Below are 13,260 nucleotides of genomic sequence, written 5' to 3'. Positions count from 1 at the left end.
TCTTTTAAATGATTTTTATTTTTTCCAGTATGGTTGGTTTACAGTGTTCTGTCAATTTTCTACTGTCCAGCAAAGTGACCCAGTCACACATACATCTATACATTCTTTTTCTTACATTATCATGCTCCATCATGCTCTATCACAAGTGATTATATATAGTTCCCAGTGCTATACAGCAGGATCTCATTGCTTATCCATTCCAAAGGCAATAGTTTGCATCTGTTAACCCCAAGCTCCCCATCCATCCCACTCCCTCCCACTCCCCCTCCACAACCACAAGTCTGTTCTCTAAGTCCATGAGTTGATTTTTTATGGAAAGGTGCATTTGTGCCATATATTAGATTCCAGATATGTGATATCATATGGTATTTGTCTTTCTCTTTCTGACTTACTTCACTTAGTATGAGAGTCTCTAGTTCCATCCATGTTGCTGCAAGTGGCATTATTTCATTCTTTTTTATGGCTGAGTAGTATTCCATTGTGTATATATACAACATCTTCTTAATCCATTCATCTGTTGATGGACATTTAGGTTGTTTCTGTGTCTTGGCTATTGTGAATACTGCTGCAGTGAACATGCGGGAGCATGTGTGTTTTTCAAGGAGTTTTGTTTAGATATATGCCCAAGAGTGGGATTGCTAGGTCATATGGTACTTCTATATTTACTTTTCTGAGGTATCTCCATACTGTTTTCCATAGTGGTTGTAAGTATTAGTTTTTCTACATTTTTAGGAGGAAAAAGATCAAACTTAAGAAGGCAATGTGTCATTCATTTTTTCCCAGTTTTATTAAGAAATAATTGACATACATCAGTGTATCCCTAGTACTTATTTTTTTTATAAACTGGAAAATTGTATTTTTTGATCACCTCTATCCAATTCCCCCTTCCTCCACCCTCCATCTCTGATAAACACATCTGATCTCTTTTTCTATGAATTTGGGATTTTTTTACCTTTTTTTTTTTTACGATTCCTCATATAAGTGATATCATTCACTGTTTGTCTTTCTCTGTCTGACTTATTTCACTTAGCATCATGCTTTAATGACTTACCCATGTTGTTGCACATGTAAGATTTCCTCATTTTTTATGCATCGCTACTTTTGAGAAAAGTTTTCTAGGAGTGCCCATTGTAGCATGGCAGAAACGAATCCAACTAGGAACCATGAGGTTGTGGGTTCAATTCCTGGCCTTGCTCAGTGGGTTAAGAATCTGGCATTGCCGTTAGCTGTGGTGTTGGTTGCACACACAGCTCGGATCTGGCATTGCTGCGGCTGTAGTGTAGGCCAGCCACTAAACCTCCAATTCCATCCCTAGCCTGGGAACCTCCATGAGCTGCAGGTGCAGCCCTAAAAAAAAAAAGAAAAAATTTTCTAGAGAATATGCTGGACCAAGGGGTACGTTTAAATTATCTTTTTTAGGTGTGTTTGGCTAGCAGACTTAATCTTCAGAAATATGACTCTGGGTCTATTCATGTCTCAGATGCTTATAATTATTCTACTCATTCCTTTGGCATAGCTGTGGAATTTAAAAGAAATGGATTTTAATAAAAGGAGCAAGAATTTTAATTCTTTTTAAAATTAAGCAGAAAATTGTATTGCAGTAATGTATTTCTCTTCTGTTTGGGATAACTTTTTTTCACCATGTATTTGCTTTCGCTTCTTTTCCTAAAACAGATGAGGGAGCCCTGGTCAGAGCAGCCAAGCAACTGAATTTTGTTTTCACTGGAAGAACACCTGACTCAGTGATCATAGATTCAGTAAGTTATTTATTTTTAAGTCTCTCTTAACGCATATGTGGGATTTCAAAGCTAAAATAATACCCAAAAGCTCATAATAAAATGGAGATTCCCTCCTCTGGTGCCATTCTGCAGAAGCAACCACTTTCTATTCTTTTAGCTATTTCTTTAAGCATTTATACATCTTGAATATATATGTATGTATGTGTATGTATATGTGTGTGTGTGTGTGTGTATGTGTATATATATTCTCTTTTTTTGGCTGCCCTCAGCATATGGAGTTCCTGGGCCAGGGATCAGATCCGAGCTTCAATTGCACCCTATGCCACAACAGCAACTCCAGATCCTTAACCCACTGTGCCAGGCTGCGGATCACATTCGTCCTGGTGCTGCATATGTGCTGTTGATCCTGTTGTACCACAGCGGGAATTCTACATCTGATAGTTTTTTTTTATTTTATTTTCCCGCTGTACAGCAAGGGGATCAAGTTACCCTTACATGTATACATTTTTTTCCCCACCCTTTGTTCTGTTGCAACATGAGTATCTAGACATAGTTCTCAATGCTACTCAGCAGGATCTCCTTGTAAATCTACTCTAAGTTGTATCTGATAACCCCAAGCTCCCAATCCCTCCCACTCCCTCCAAAAAAAATGTGTGATGAATGATATATGTTTTGATTCTTAAATTTAAAACACATCTACTGACTTTCTCTTGCTTTATTTGAAATGAAGAGTTTTTTCCCTTGACTCACCATCCCTTCACAATGGTATTCTAATTATATTACAGTGTTTGGTTAAGTAGGTATTCAGAATCAGATTTTTTAATGGCCAAAAGGCTTCATCAAACATTTCACAGAGGAAGATATGCAAATGGCCAATGAAAAACATCATTAGTCATCAGGGAAATGCAATTAAAGTCTCAATGATATACCACTACTCACCCACCCAAAATTAAAAACATCGGCAGCCCTGAATGTTAATGCGAATATAAAGCAGGTGGATCACCTATACATTGCTAGTGGATGTATAAGATGGTCCAATCCATTTGGAAAACCTTTTAGAGTTTTCCAGTATAGATAAACATGTGCTTGACCCAGCAAGTGTACTCTTATTTACCCAGGAGAAATGAAAGCATATGTCCACAGAGAGATGTCTCATGGGATGTTCATAGCAACTTTATTCATAGTAGCTAAAAACTAGAAACAAACCAAATGTCCATCAGTAGGAGAATGGATAAACTCATACAGTGTAATATCTAAACAATAAAAAAGAATAAAACATTGATTGCTCAACAGCATCGAATATGTGTATATGTATAACTGAATCGTGTTGCTGTACACGTGACTAACACAACATTGTAAAGCAACTATAAAATATAATAAAATAAAATAAAAATGAACAAGAGGAAAAGAACACATTGGTAGATCTCAGAAACATTATGTTGGGCAAAAAAATTTTTTAAAGCCAGACACAGCTTATTTTCAGGTCTACGCAGCTTAAGATCAGGAAAAAGTGATTTGTGGTGATTCAGAACGGTGGTTGCCTCAGCATCAGGGTGAAGATTCAGAAGGGCACAAAGGAATTTATGGGATGATGGAAATGTTCCATGTCTGAACTGGGGTCGTGGTTACCCCAAGTTACCTTTGTCAAACTGTATAGTTTTCCCTGAACCTCGTATTTAGGATCTCTGTACTCGATTGTATATAAATTGTATCTCATTAAGAAGTGTTATTTAGTGTTTATGTTGTTAGGCCTGTACTAATATTCCTGGGAGAACATTGTCGTAGTCAGTATTTAGGGTTTTTTTATTATTGTGTTTCCAGATACAAAATTATCTCCTGAAAGTAAATTTTTTCTCTTTATTTCCTAAAGATAAATCTCTTATCTTTTTTCCAATTGCCTAATTTTCTTTCTACCTGTTACTGATGGTTCCAGGCCTTCTCAGGGCCGCACCGGTGGCACATGGAAGTTCCCAGGCTAGGGGTCGAATCGGAGCCACAGCTTCAGGCCTACACCACAGCCACAGCAACACCAGATCCCCAATCCACTGAATGAGGCCAAGGATCGAACCCACATCCTCATGGATGCTAGTCGGATTCATCTCCACTGAGCCGCAACAGGAACTCCCCCTGTGCATTTTTATCAGTGACGTTACACCAGACATCTGCCTGTGAGCAGTTCCTTCCTTGAGACGTCCTTTGGTTTTTTTCATGGGTAAGAGTGAAGCTGGTGTGGCAGGTCTGAGCTTAAGAGGGTACTTGTCAGCCCTGGGCTTCACTGTGGGATGGTCCAGTGGGATAAGTTTGGGAAGCTGTGGTTGTCTGTACCTTTAGGATTTCTCTCCAGTTTGTGGACTCCCCAGAGGGCAGTCTTCTGATTTCTGCCTGGAAGATCTGGCTGCCAGAATGGAGGGGGTTAGGGGCACTGAGCCTAGCATTTAGCACTGATATGATGCTTACGACTATGTCAGCTAACAGCAAGTCAGAAGCGCCTCTATTCCACCTTTTATAGTGCAAAGCCTCTGGTCTCCTCACTTCACTGGAAGAGCCAGTGCCAAGAACTGCTTTTCCAGGATCTCTTTTCTGGTTCTCCTATTGGAGGCCCCTCCTTTACCTCACAATTCTCGAGCTGCCTGGTTTTCCACTTCCTTGCATCTTTTAGGGATCCTGTGGTACAGATCAGGTGAGTTCTCAGCTTTTCCCACAGCTACTGCAGCCTTTAAAACTTCTTGTATCTACTAAGGATGCATTTATCACTGATCTGTTTTCTTGCTTCCAAATTTTTAGTGCTGTTTTCTCTTTTCTTGCTTTCCTACCATTACGTGTTTCCTTATTTTTAAGTGTTTTTTTGTAGTTTTAGTGGAACTTTGAGAAGAATGAAAATTAAATGTGTTGGGAGTTCTCATCATGGCTCGGTGGAAACATATCTGACTAGGATCCATGAGGACACAGGTTCAATCCCTGACCTCACTCAGTGCGTTAACGATCCAGTGTTGCCATGAGCTGTGGTGGAGGTCGAAGGTGTGGCTTGGATCTTAGGTAGCTTTGTCTGTGGTGTAGGCTGGTGGCTACAGCTCTAATTCAGCCCCCAGCCTGGGAACCTCCATATGCCGCAGGTGTGGCCCTAAAAAGACAAAAAAAGAAAAAGAAAAAGAAAATTAATGTGTTATGTTCGGTCTTAACCATCTTAACCTGAAAATTAAGTAAGTTCAATTAAAGATGTTATATTTCAGAAGGGACAGTTTACTTGTAGTGGCATTTTTTTTAACACTCAAATTTCAGGACCAGGGTTTATTTCCAAGAAACCAAAGATACCTGCAACTCTCTGTAATCACGTTTTCCTTTTCTTCGTAGCTGGGGCAGGAAGAAAGATATGAATTGCTCAATGTCTTGGAGTTCACCAGGTAAAACATCTGCTCTTTGATTTGTATGTGTGATACAGATTTTTCTCTCCATTTTGATTTTTGCCCTTTGGAGTAACTGGAAAGTATGTGTTATTTTTATTTTAACTAAATTCATTTAGATAAAATATTAAAATCTTCAGTAAAATTTTTAATTGTCGTATCTGTAAGGAAATCATCAATAGTGCTCATCAGAGTCTTGTAAGGCATGACTCCTGGAGGCAGTGAAAAAGTATCTTTGAACATCACTGTCTGCATCACAGCTATAAGGTAAAGACCAAGATAGTGATCTAGAAACATTGTTATACTTAGAGGCTCCAAGATGTATGTAGAATGAAGGTGAATCAGTGTTAGGAACCCACCATTCTAATTACGTGCTCATTGTATATCTAGCTGTCTTCAGGCTTTCAGAAACCATATCCAGCTCTCTGTTAGATAGAAGACCAATTTCCATCTAGTAGGAAATAGCAGAAGCAACAAGATCATCCTACTTACTTTATGTCTTTACGTCATAGAAGAGAGGCCTTCTATTATAATCAATGATATCTCTGTGAGTTTGGGGCTCTTTATTTCCATAAAACTGACTGTGTAGTTTCTCAGCTAACTTACATTCTTTTTTTTTTTTAACTATTTATTTATTTATTTATTTACAATGATTCTTATTTTTTTCCGTTATAGCTGGTTTACAGTGTTCTGTCAATTTTTTACTGTACAGCATGGTGACCCAATTACACATACATATATATATTGTTTTTTCTCACATTATCATGCTCCGTCATAAGTGACCAGACATAGTTCCCAGTGCTACACAGCAGGATCTCATGGCTAATCCATTCCAAAGGCAATAGTCTGCATCCATTAACCCCAAGCTCCCCATCCATCCCACTCCCTCCCCCTCCCCCTTGGCAACCACAAGTTTATTCTCCAAGTCCATGAGTTTCTTTTCTATGGAAAGGTTCATTTGTGTCATATATTAGATTCCAGATATAAGTGATATCATATGGTATTTGTCTTTCTCTTGCTGACGTACTTCAGTCAGTATGAGAGTCTAGTTCCATCCATGTTGCTGCAAATGGCATTATTTTGTTCTTTTTGATGGCTGAGTAGTATTCCATTGTGTATATATACCACATCTTCCTAATCTAGTCGTCTGTCAGTGGACATTTGGGTTGTTTCATGTCTTGGCTATCATGAATAGAGCTGCAATGAGCATGCAGGTGTATGTGTCTTTTTCAAGGAAAGTTTTGTCCGGATATATGCCCAAGAGTAGGATTGCTGGGTCATATGGTAGTTCTATGTATAGTTTTCTAAGGTACCTCTGTACTGTTCTCCATGGTGGTTATACCAGCTTACATTCCCACCAGCAGGAGGGTTCTCTTTTCTCTACAACCCCTCTAGCATTTGCTATTTTTTAACCTACTTTCTGGAAACAGATTGGCCTGAGCTATAAATAGGAGGGTCTTTAAAGATTGCATCATCATTTAGAGGACCCTTAAGAATAATTTTAAGGCCATAGCCAGCCAGTATTGCTGCTGTTCAAGGAAGAAAGTGGCCACCTTGTTTCTTGAACTTTCTCCTGCATAAGGCAAGCTTGTACACTGATGAGAAGAGGCATTTCCTTTTCTGCACCAGCTTTGGTTGCTGTCTTGGTTGAGTGTGACCACGTGCCAGTGGTTAATATCAGAAATAATGGGGGTCTATCTAATTTATTATTTAAACACTGTGTTCTTTACTTGTATGCACAGAAAAGCTCAAGGGAAAATTCATAAGAGGTTGGATGATTGACTGTAATAGAGTATTGCCAAAGTATATCCCTCATTTTTTTTTCCACATCAAAGTGACTGTTTTTCCTAAGCCTACTTCTATCATGTCTGTAATGTATTATAAATAGTGTATCAGTTAGCATTTGGATATGTTTGTATATAAACACACGCTTAGAAGCACTATGTAAATGATAAGTGTCCTGAAGAAAAGTAAAGCAAAATTTAGGAGTTCCCTGATGGCACAGAGGGTTAAGAATCCAGCGTTGTCATTGCTGTGCTTCAGATTGCAGCTGTGGCATGGGTTCTGTCCCTGCCCTAGGGACTTCTGCATGCCATGAGTGCAGCCAAAAAGAAAGCAAAGTTAGCGGCTCTTTCAAGATGCTGTGAAAGTGAGAAAAATGAATATGGTGGTATTAAAATAGTCTGTGTGAAAGGCATTAGTGGTTTAGACTAGCCCGGTAGGGAAAGAAAGTGAGGTTGACAGGACCCAGATACCCTTTGGAGGGATGTCGGGAGGATATTGGAGTGGACGGATGTTGCAGGAGAAAGAAGGGAGGGGTTCGTGTTTCTGGCGTGAGAGACTGGGTGGATAGAGGTACTGTTTACACAGATGGTGGATACGGGGCAGATGCCAAGGAGGAGGTGTCTGAATACTAAGGTTTAGATGCGGGTGAGATAGACAGATGGAGGCATCAAGTAGGCAGCTGAGTATAGGGAGCCTGACACAGGAAAGAGAAGCCTCGGGCCAAAATACAAGTTTGGTAGTCATTGGCCTGTAAGTGATACTATTTGTTTGTTTGTTTGTTTGTTTGTTTATTTATTTTTGTCTTTTTGCCTTTTCTAAGGCCGCTCCCGCGGCATATGGAGGTTCCCAGACTAGGGGTCTAATCGGAGCTGTAGCCCTACTCGGGATCCAAGCCGCATCTGTGACCTACACCACAGCTTATGGCAGTACTGGATCCTTAACCCACTGAGCAAGGCCAGGGATGGAACCCACAACCTCATGGTTCCTAGTCGGATTCGTTAACCACTGTGCCACGACGGGAACTCCTGTAAGTGATATTTAAAGCCATGACAGTGATTTAGATCTCCTGGAAGTAAAATATTGAGTAAGGGAAATGAGAAAGGCTGACGGTTGAACAGTGAGTAACTCCGGCTTCTAAGGGTTGATTAGAAAAAGGGGAATTAGCAGAAGAGACTGCTTTGTGGTTAGAGAAAGAGAGGACAGGAACACAAAGCCAAGAGAAAAGGGTGAGTTTTGGGAGCGAGTGCTCACCTTTGTTAGGGACTGTTGCAAGCTCAGATAAGATGAAGCTGAACGTACCTGTGGGATTTAGAGGTTCAGCAACTGGTGAGAAGAGAAGAAAGATGGAGATGACTGGGGGGGAGGCAGAGACAACCAGAGGTGTTTCTGTGATTGTTCTGAGAAATTGAGCCATGCAGGGGAGTAGAGTGTTATAAAAGCATTCATGTAGCTCAGAGGGCTGGGTTGATTGGGGTGAGTTTCTTAGGAGAGAGATTAGACCATGCCGAAGTGCTAAGAAGGTTCTAGGAGGAGGAGATGCAGGTTCCGGGGAGAGCAGCGTGACTTAGGAATGAGGTGACCAGGTAAGTGGGGTAAGTGAAATGCACAGCACGGATTGTGGTAAAAGGAAGGTTTCTGATAGGAAAAGTATTTTCTCTCCACGTCATCAAGAAAAGAGAGAGTGGATGGGCTACAGTGGATAAATGTGCAGGGCTGTTTTTTTTTTTAGGGCCACACCTGCAGCACATGGACGTTCCCAGGTTAGGCGTCAAATCGGAGCTGCAGCTGCCAGCCTACACCACAGCCACAGCAACACGGGATCCAAGCCACATGTGTGACCTACACCACAGCTCACGGCAACACCGAATCCTTAACCCACTGAGCAAAACCGGAGACCAAACCCACATCCTCACGGACACTATATTGGGTTCTTAACCTGCTGAGCCACAGCAGAAGCTCCACGTGTGCAGCATTGTTTTGGCAGAAAGAATAGAGATGGCTTGTGGAGTCTTCTGAGGGTCTGGAGTGACAAGGACACATTGGAGACTTGGAGAATGGAGAGGTGCTCATAGTCCTGCAAGGGAGGTGGAGGGAGAGCTTACTAGAGAAAGTAGGTGACAAGGCAGTACAGAACACCCAGTGATGTTGAGACTATGTGTTTACTCATCTCTGTGGCTGGGGGACTTTTCTCCCACAATGTCTATTTATTCTGATGGACCACAGAGAGAGTTTCTGTTCACCCAAGTTTGGGGAGTTTTGCCAGGAGATGAAAAGAGCCAGGAAGTTGATGAGTCTGGGACCATGCCATCCAAGTTGGATGAAGAGAGACATGAATCAAGAAGGGCTGACTGAGACAGGGGGTTCCCTCGTGGCCTTGTGGGTAAGGATTTGGTGTTGCCAGTGCTGTGGCTCAGAATCGATCCCTGGACTGGGAATGTGCTGGGAGCATGACCAAAAAAAAAAAAAAAAATAGGCTGACATAGAAGACACAAGTGTCACTACAGAGGGGCCCCGATTAAATGTAGGCCTAATGCACAGGGATGGAGATCAGAGGTATTCATACAATGGGGATTATAGATGGAGAAAGAGAGGACTAGATGTTCCTAGATATTGCTATAGGAAATTCTTGGCTGTGTGCTGTGACACCGTATCTAACTGCTACTGTACACTGGCCTCATCTCCGTTTTCTTAGCAACAGAACTAAAGGTAACATTTAGTTATAAGGTAACACAAACAGACACAGACACTTGAGAAGTCTTTTTTCTGGAGAGAGTGCTTCCAGAAAAGCACACTCTGTTCCAAGTGAGGCTTATCCAGTGGAATGCCATGGTAGTTTGTTCTGTTCAATGTTACTTAGTCTGTTGGCTAATGCATTGAAAGATGTTGTATGTTTGATTAACAATTTTTATCCATCTGCCCATATTGCCAACACAGTGTTAAAATGTCTGTACTCGTTAACTAGGGTTTGTAATATAAATTAGGCTTTTTACATGACAGCAGTGGTTTGCTAGTAATTATTAAAAAAAATGATAGTGTGAAGACATAAGTGGGTTAAGTGCTAGTGTTTGCCTTTATGTGAGATTGGGTTTGTACTTTAAACTGATTATTCTCTTTTTTCATAAAAGCTGTAATAACATAGAGTTCATTGTAAAAGATACAGGCTTAAGGATTTTTTTTTTTTTAATCTGAAAACATTGACCCAGAACTTTCCTCTACCCTGGTGGGTATTAACTCTTGCAGGTTTCTAGGGAGCTGTTTTGTAAATTATTCCTGTAGGGCAGCAAATGGTACCCTGGTGCCGGGAAAAAAAACACAATCTAACTTTCAAAGGCACTGGATGCCCAGGGGATGACCTCATAATTTGGTCAAATTTACTTTTTCACTGTGAGTATTAAAATATGTGAAGCATGACAAACAGAAAGATGCATATTCTCAGTATGATGACACAAGGTGGAAAACCTCTTTCTTTTCAGCGCAAGAAAAAGAATGTCCGTGATTGTTCGCACTCCATCCGGGAAGTTACGGCTTTACTGCAAAGGAGCCGTAAGTTTTTATTTTGGTCTTTTACAGTTTTGATTTATGATGGTTTATAATGTATATGTTAAGTGTTCTGCTATGGAAATGTAACACAGATGTTTAGCCTGAAATTGCTGACATCCACTTTTGGTGGTGTTTTATTGTAATAGTGTTCAGCCTCTTGTGAAATATGGAATTCCTTCTGGTTAAATTTGGTGCTTTGAAAAAGTCTGGTTAAATTTGGTGCTTTGAAAAAGTTCAATTTTTGATACATAATACTTGAGGTTTTTATTTTATAAACAGGTTATTAGACAATTAAATAAAGAATTTTTTTTGTTTTTTTTTTTGTTTTTTGGGGTTTTTTTTGTTTGTTTTTTAGGGCCATACCCTCAGCATATGGAGGGTCCCAGGCTAGGGGTTTAATCAGAGCTGCAGCTGCCAGCCTACCCCACAGTCACAGCAACATGGGATCTGAGCCACATCTGTGACCTACACCACAGCTCACAGCAACACTGCATCCCCAACCCACTGAGTGAGGCCAGGGATCAAACTCGCATCCTCATGGATACTAGTCAGATTCATTTCTGCTGTGCCATGACGGGAACTCCCAGAAAATATTTTTAAGTTATATTAGAAACGTAGGAGTTCCCATAGTGGCGCAGTGGTTAATGAATCTGACTAGGAACTATGAGGTTGCAGATTCGATCCCTGGCCTCACTCAGTGGGTTAAGGATCCAGCATTGCCATAAGCTGTGGTGTAGGTTGAAGACACAGCTCGAATCTGGCATTGCTGTGGCTCTGGCATAGGCTGGTGGCTACAGCTCCAATTAGACCCCTAGCCTGGGAACCTCCATATGCCGTGGGTGTGACCTCAAAAGACAAAAAAAAAAAAAAAAGACAAAAAGACCAAAAAAAAGAAGTGTATTGACCTATACCAGTTTGAATCTAATTTTTTGAAGACCATAGAAATGGAAAAAAAATTGAATCACAATGACTTCTCTAATTTGTTCATGTGGTGATTATTATTTGTCTTACATTGTTTTAATTTTAACAGCATTTCTAACTATTGGTTGGCTTTAGTAAATTAGCATTTATATTGACAGATAGTAATATGTCATTCTGAGTTTTCCTAGTTGAAATATGTTTACATCAGGGAAAAATAAGAAATATGCTGACTAGAGCCTTTTGTTTCTTTGTTGTTGTTAAAGTTAGTATTTAAAAAATTAGTATTTGCCTTATGAATTATCCTTTCCATGTATCTAGTCTACTTGGACCATTCAGGTAATTTATCCACTTGGAACTTTCTAATTTCAAATATAATCAACAACCTTGCTTTATTACATGGAACTTGGAGACAGGACTTATTGGAAACCTAAGCTTATTATTTAAGTTCCCGTTGAGAATGTTTTTCAGTGCCTTGATTTTAAAGCAATGAAATGCAATTTTTGAATGCCTTGGTTTTAAAGCATTTTGGTATAATTATTTCATGATGTCTCATGAATTTAGCTTTAGAATTCCTTTGGTTGTTGATTCAAACATCTAACATTTATTTGCTGTGCTCATTTTATCTACTAGACTTTGAACTGGATTTAGGGGTTAGGAAGATATGACCCACGACTGGCCAGGAGCTTAAAAATAGGGAAATGTATACAAAGAAAAGATTAAGATACAATATTCATGTATATTATAAAGGTCTCCTGCATCCCAGTGATAACAGTCACTGATAAGGTAATAAAAAGACCCCTTAATGGAGTTCCCATCGTGGCACAGCGGAAACGAATCCGACTAGGAACCATGAGGTTGCAGGTTCGATCCCTGGCCTCACTCAGTAGGTTAAGTATCTGGTGTTGCTGTGAGCTGTGGTGTAGGCTGCAGACGTGGCTCAGATCTGATGTGGCTGTGGCGTAGGCCAGCAGCTGTAGCTCCCATTCAACCCCTAGCCTGGGAATCTCCATACATTGCAGGTGTAGCCCTAAAAAGCAAAAAAAAAGAAAAAAGAAAAAGAAAGGAAGAAAGAATGAAGGAAAGAAAGCCCTTAAGCCCTCCCACTTTAAATGGTTTTTATGTGTCCAGATTAACCATCCCCAATCTATGTTTTTCTAAGTTTTAAGTAATCTAGCTAGAAACTTTGGGGAATTAAAGCATTGAATAAAAAGTAAAAATATTGAACTTCCTTTTTGAATAATTACAGAGAGAGTTTGCATATATTAACTTGCCTATTATATTATTCCCCTCCACTCCCCAGTTGACTATGAAATGTGATTGAACACTGAGAAGGCATAAACGTAAAACAGTAAGGTCCATTTGAGAACTGCATGTAGTGTGATAGGGAACAGCAGAATGGGAGGCTGGAAAAGTGGCAGTTATGCTCAAGACCTTCACCCTTTTTCCTGGATCATTCTGATGCCATTTAGGAGATGATTTAAAGCAGCAAAGAGATGCATCAAGGGTTACCAGTTGAAGCTGTTGACTATAGTCCAGATCAAAGTTGATAAGGATTTAAACCTTATCAATGAAGACAACTGGAGAGAGGATTAAGAGGACAGAAATGTAGGACTTATCGTTTATGTGTAGGTGAAGAGAGCAAAGATGATCTAGGATTATCAACAGCGTTCGGCTAACTGAATAGACTAAGTGATACCACATACTAAGATAAAGGATTGGGAGCTATGTCTGGGCCATAAAGCAGAGTTACCTGAATTTCACAGTGGAAGATACGTGGGTGCTGATGCAGATTTAGGAGTTGGAAGTATAGCTGGAAATTAAAAACAAGGAAATGATTAGATCTCATATGAATAAAATATTTCATGAAAAGAGAA

General features: G+C 40.0%; 1 protein-coding gene across 8 annotated transcripts in view; it reads left to right on the top strand.

The window, feature by feature from the left end:
- The window catches only part of ATP8A1 (ATPase phospholipid transporting 8A1), a 252,441-nt gene that overhangs the window by 106,607 nt on the left and 132,574 nt on the right, over positions 1–13,260 (top strand). For all 8 annotated transcript variants that reach the window (XR_007137501.1, XM_047798800.1, XM_047798799.1 and 5 more), the window contains 3 exons: positions 1,675–1,757; positions 5,091–5,140; positions 10,399–10,468. Coding sequence is in view for 7 of the 8 variants with exons in the window: in XM_047798800.1 (XP_047654756.1) it covers positions 1,675–1,757; positions 5,091–5,140; positions 10,399–10,468 (203 nt within the window). In the remaining variant the exon portion in view is untranslated. The remainder of the gene's footprint in view (positions 1–1,674; positions 1,758–5,090; positions 5,141–10,398; positions 10,469–13,260) is intronic.

This window comes from Phacochoerus africanus, chromosome 10 (genome assembly GCF_016906955.1).
Source record: "Phacochoerus africanus isolate WHEZ1 chromosome 10, ROS_Pafr_v1, whole genome shotgun sequence".
Lineage (NCBI taxonomy): Eukaryota > Metazoa > Chordata > Mammalia > Artiodactyla > Suidae > Phacochoerus > Phacochoerus africanus.
The sequence above is the reverse complement of the archived record's forward strand: the minus strand, read 5'-3'. Positions and strand labels throughout refer to the sequence as shown.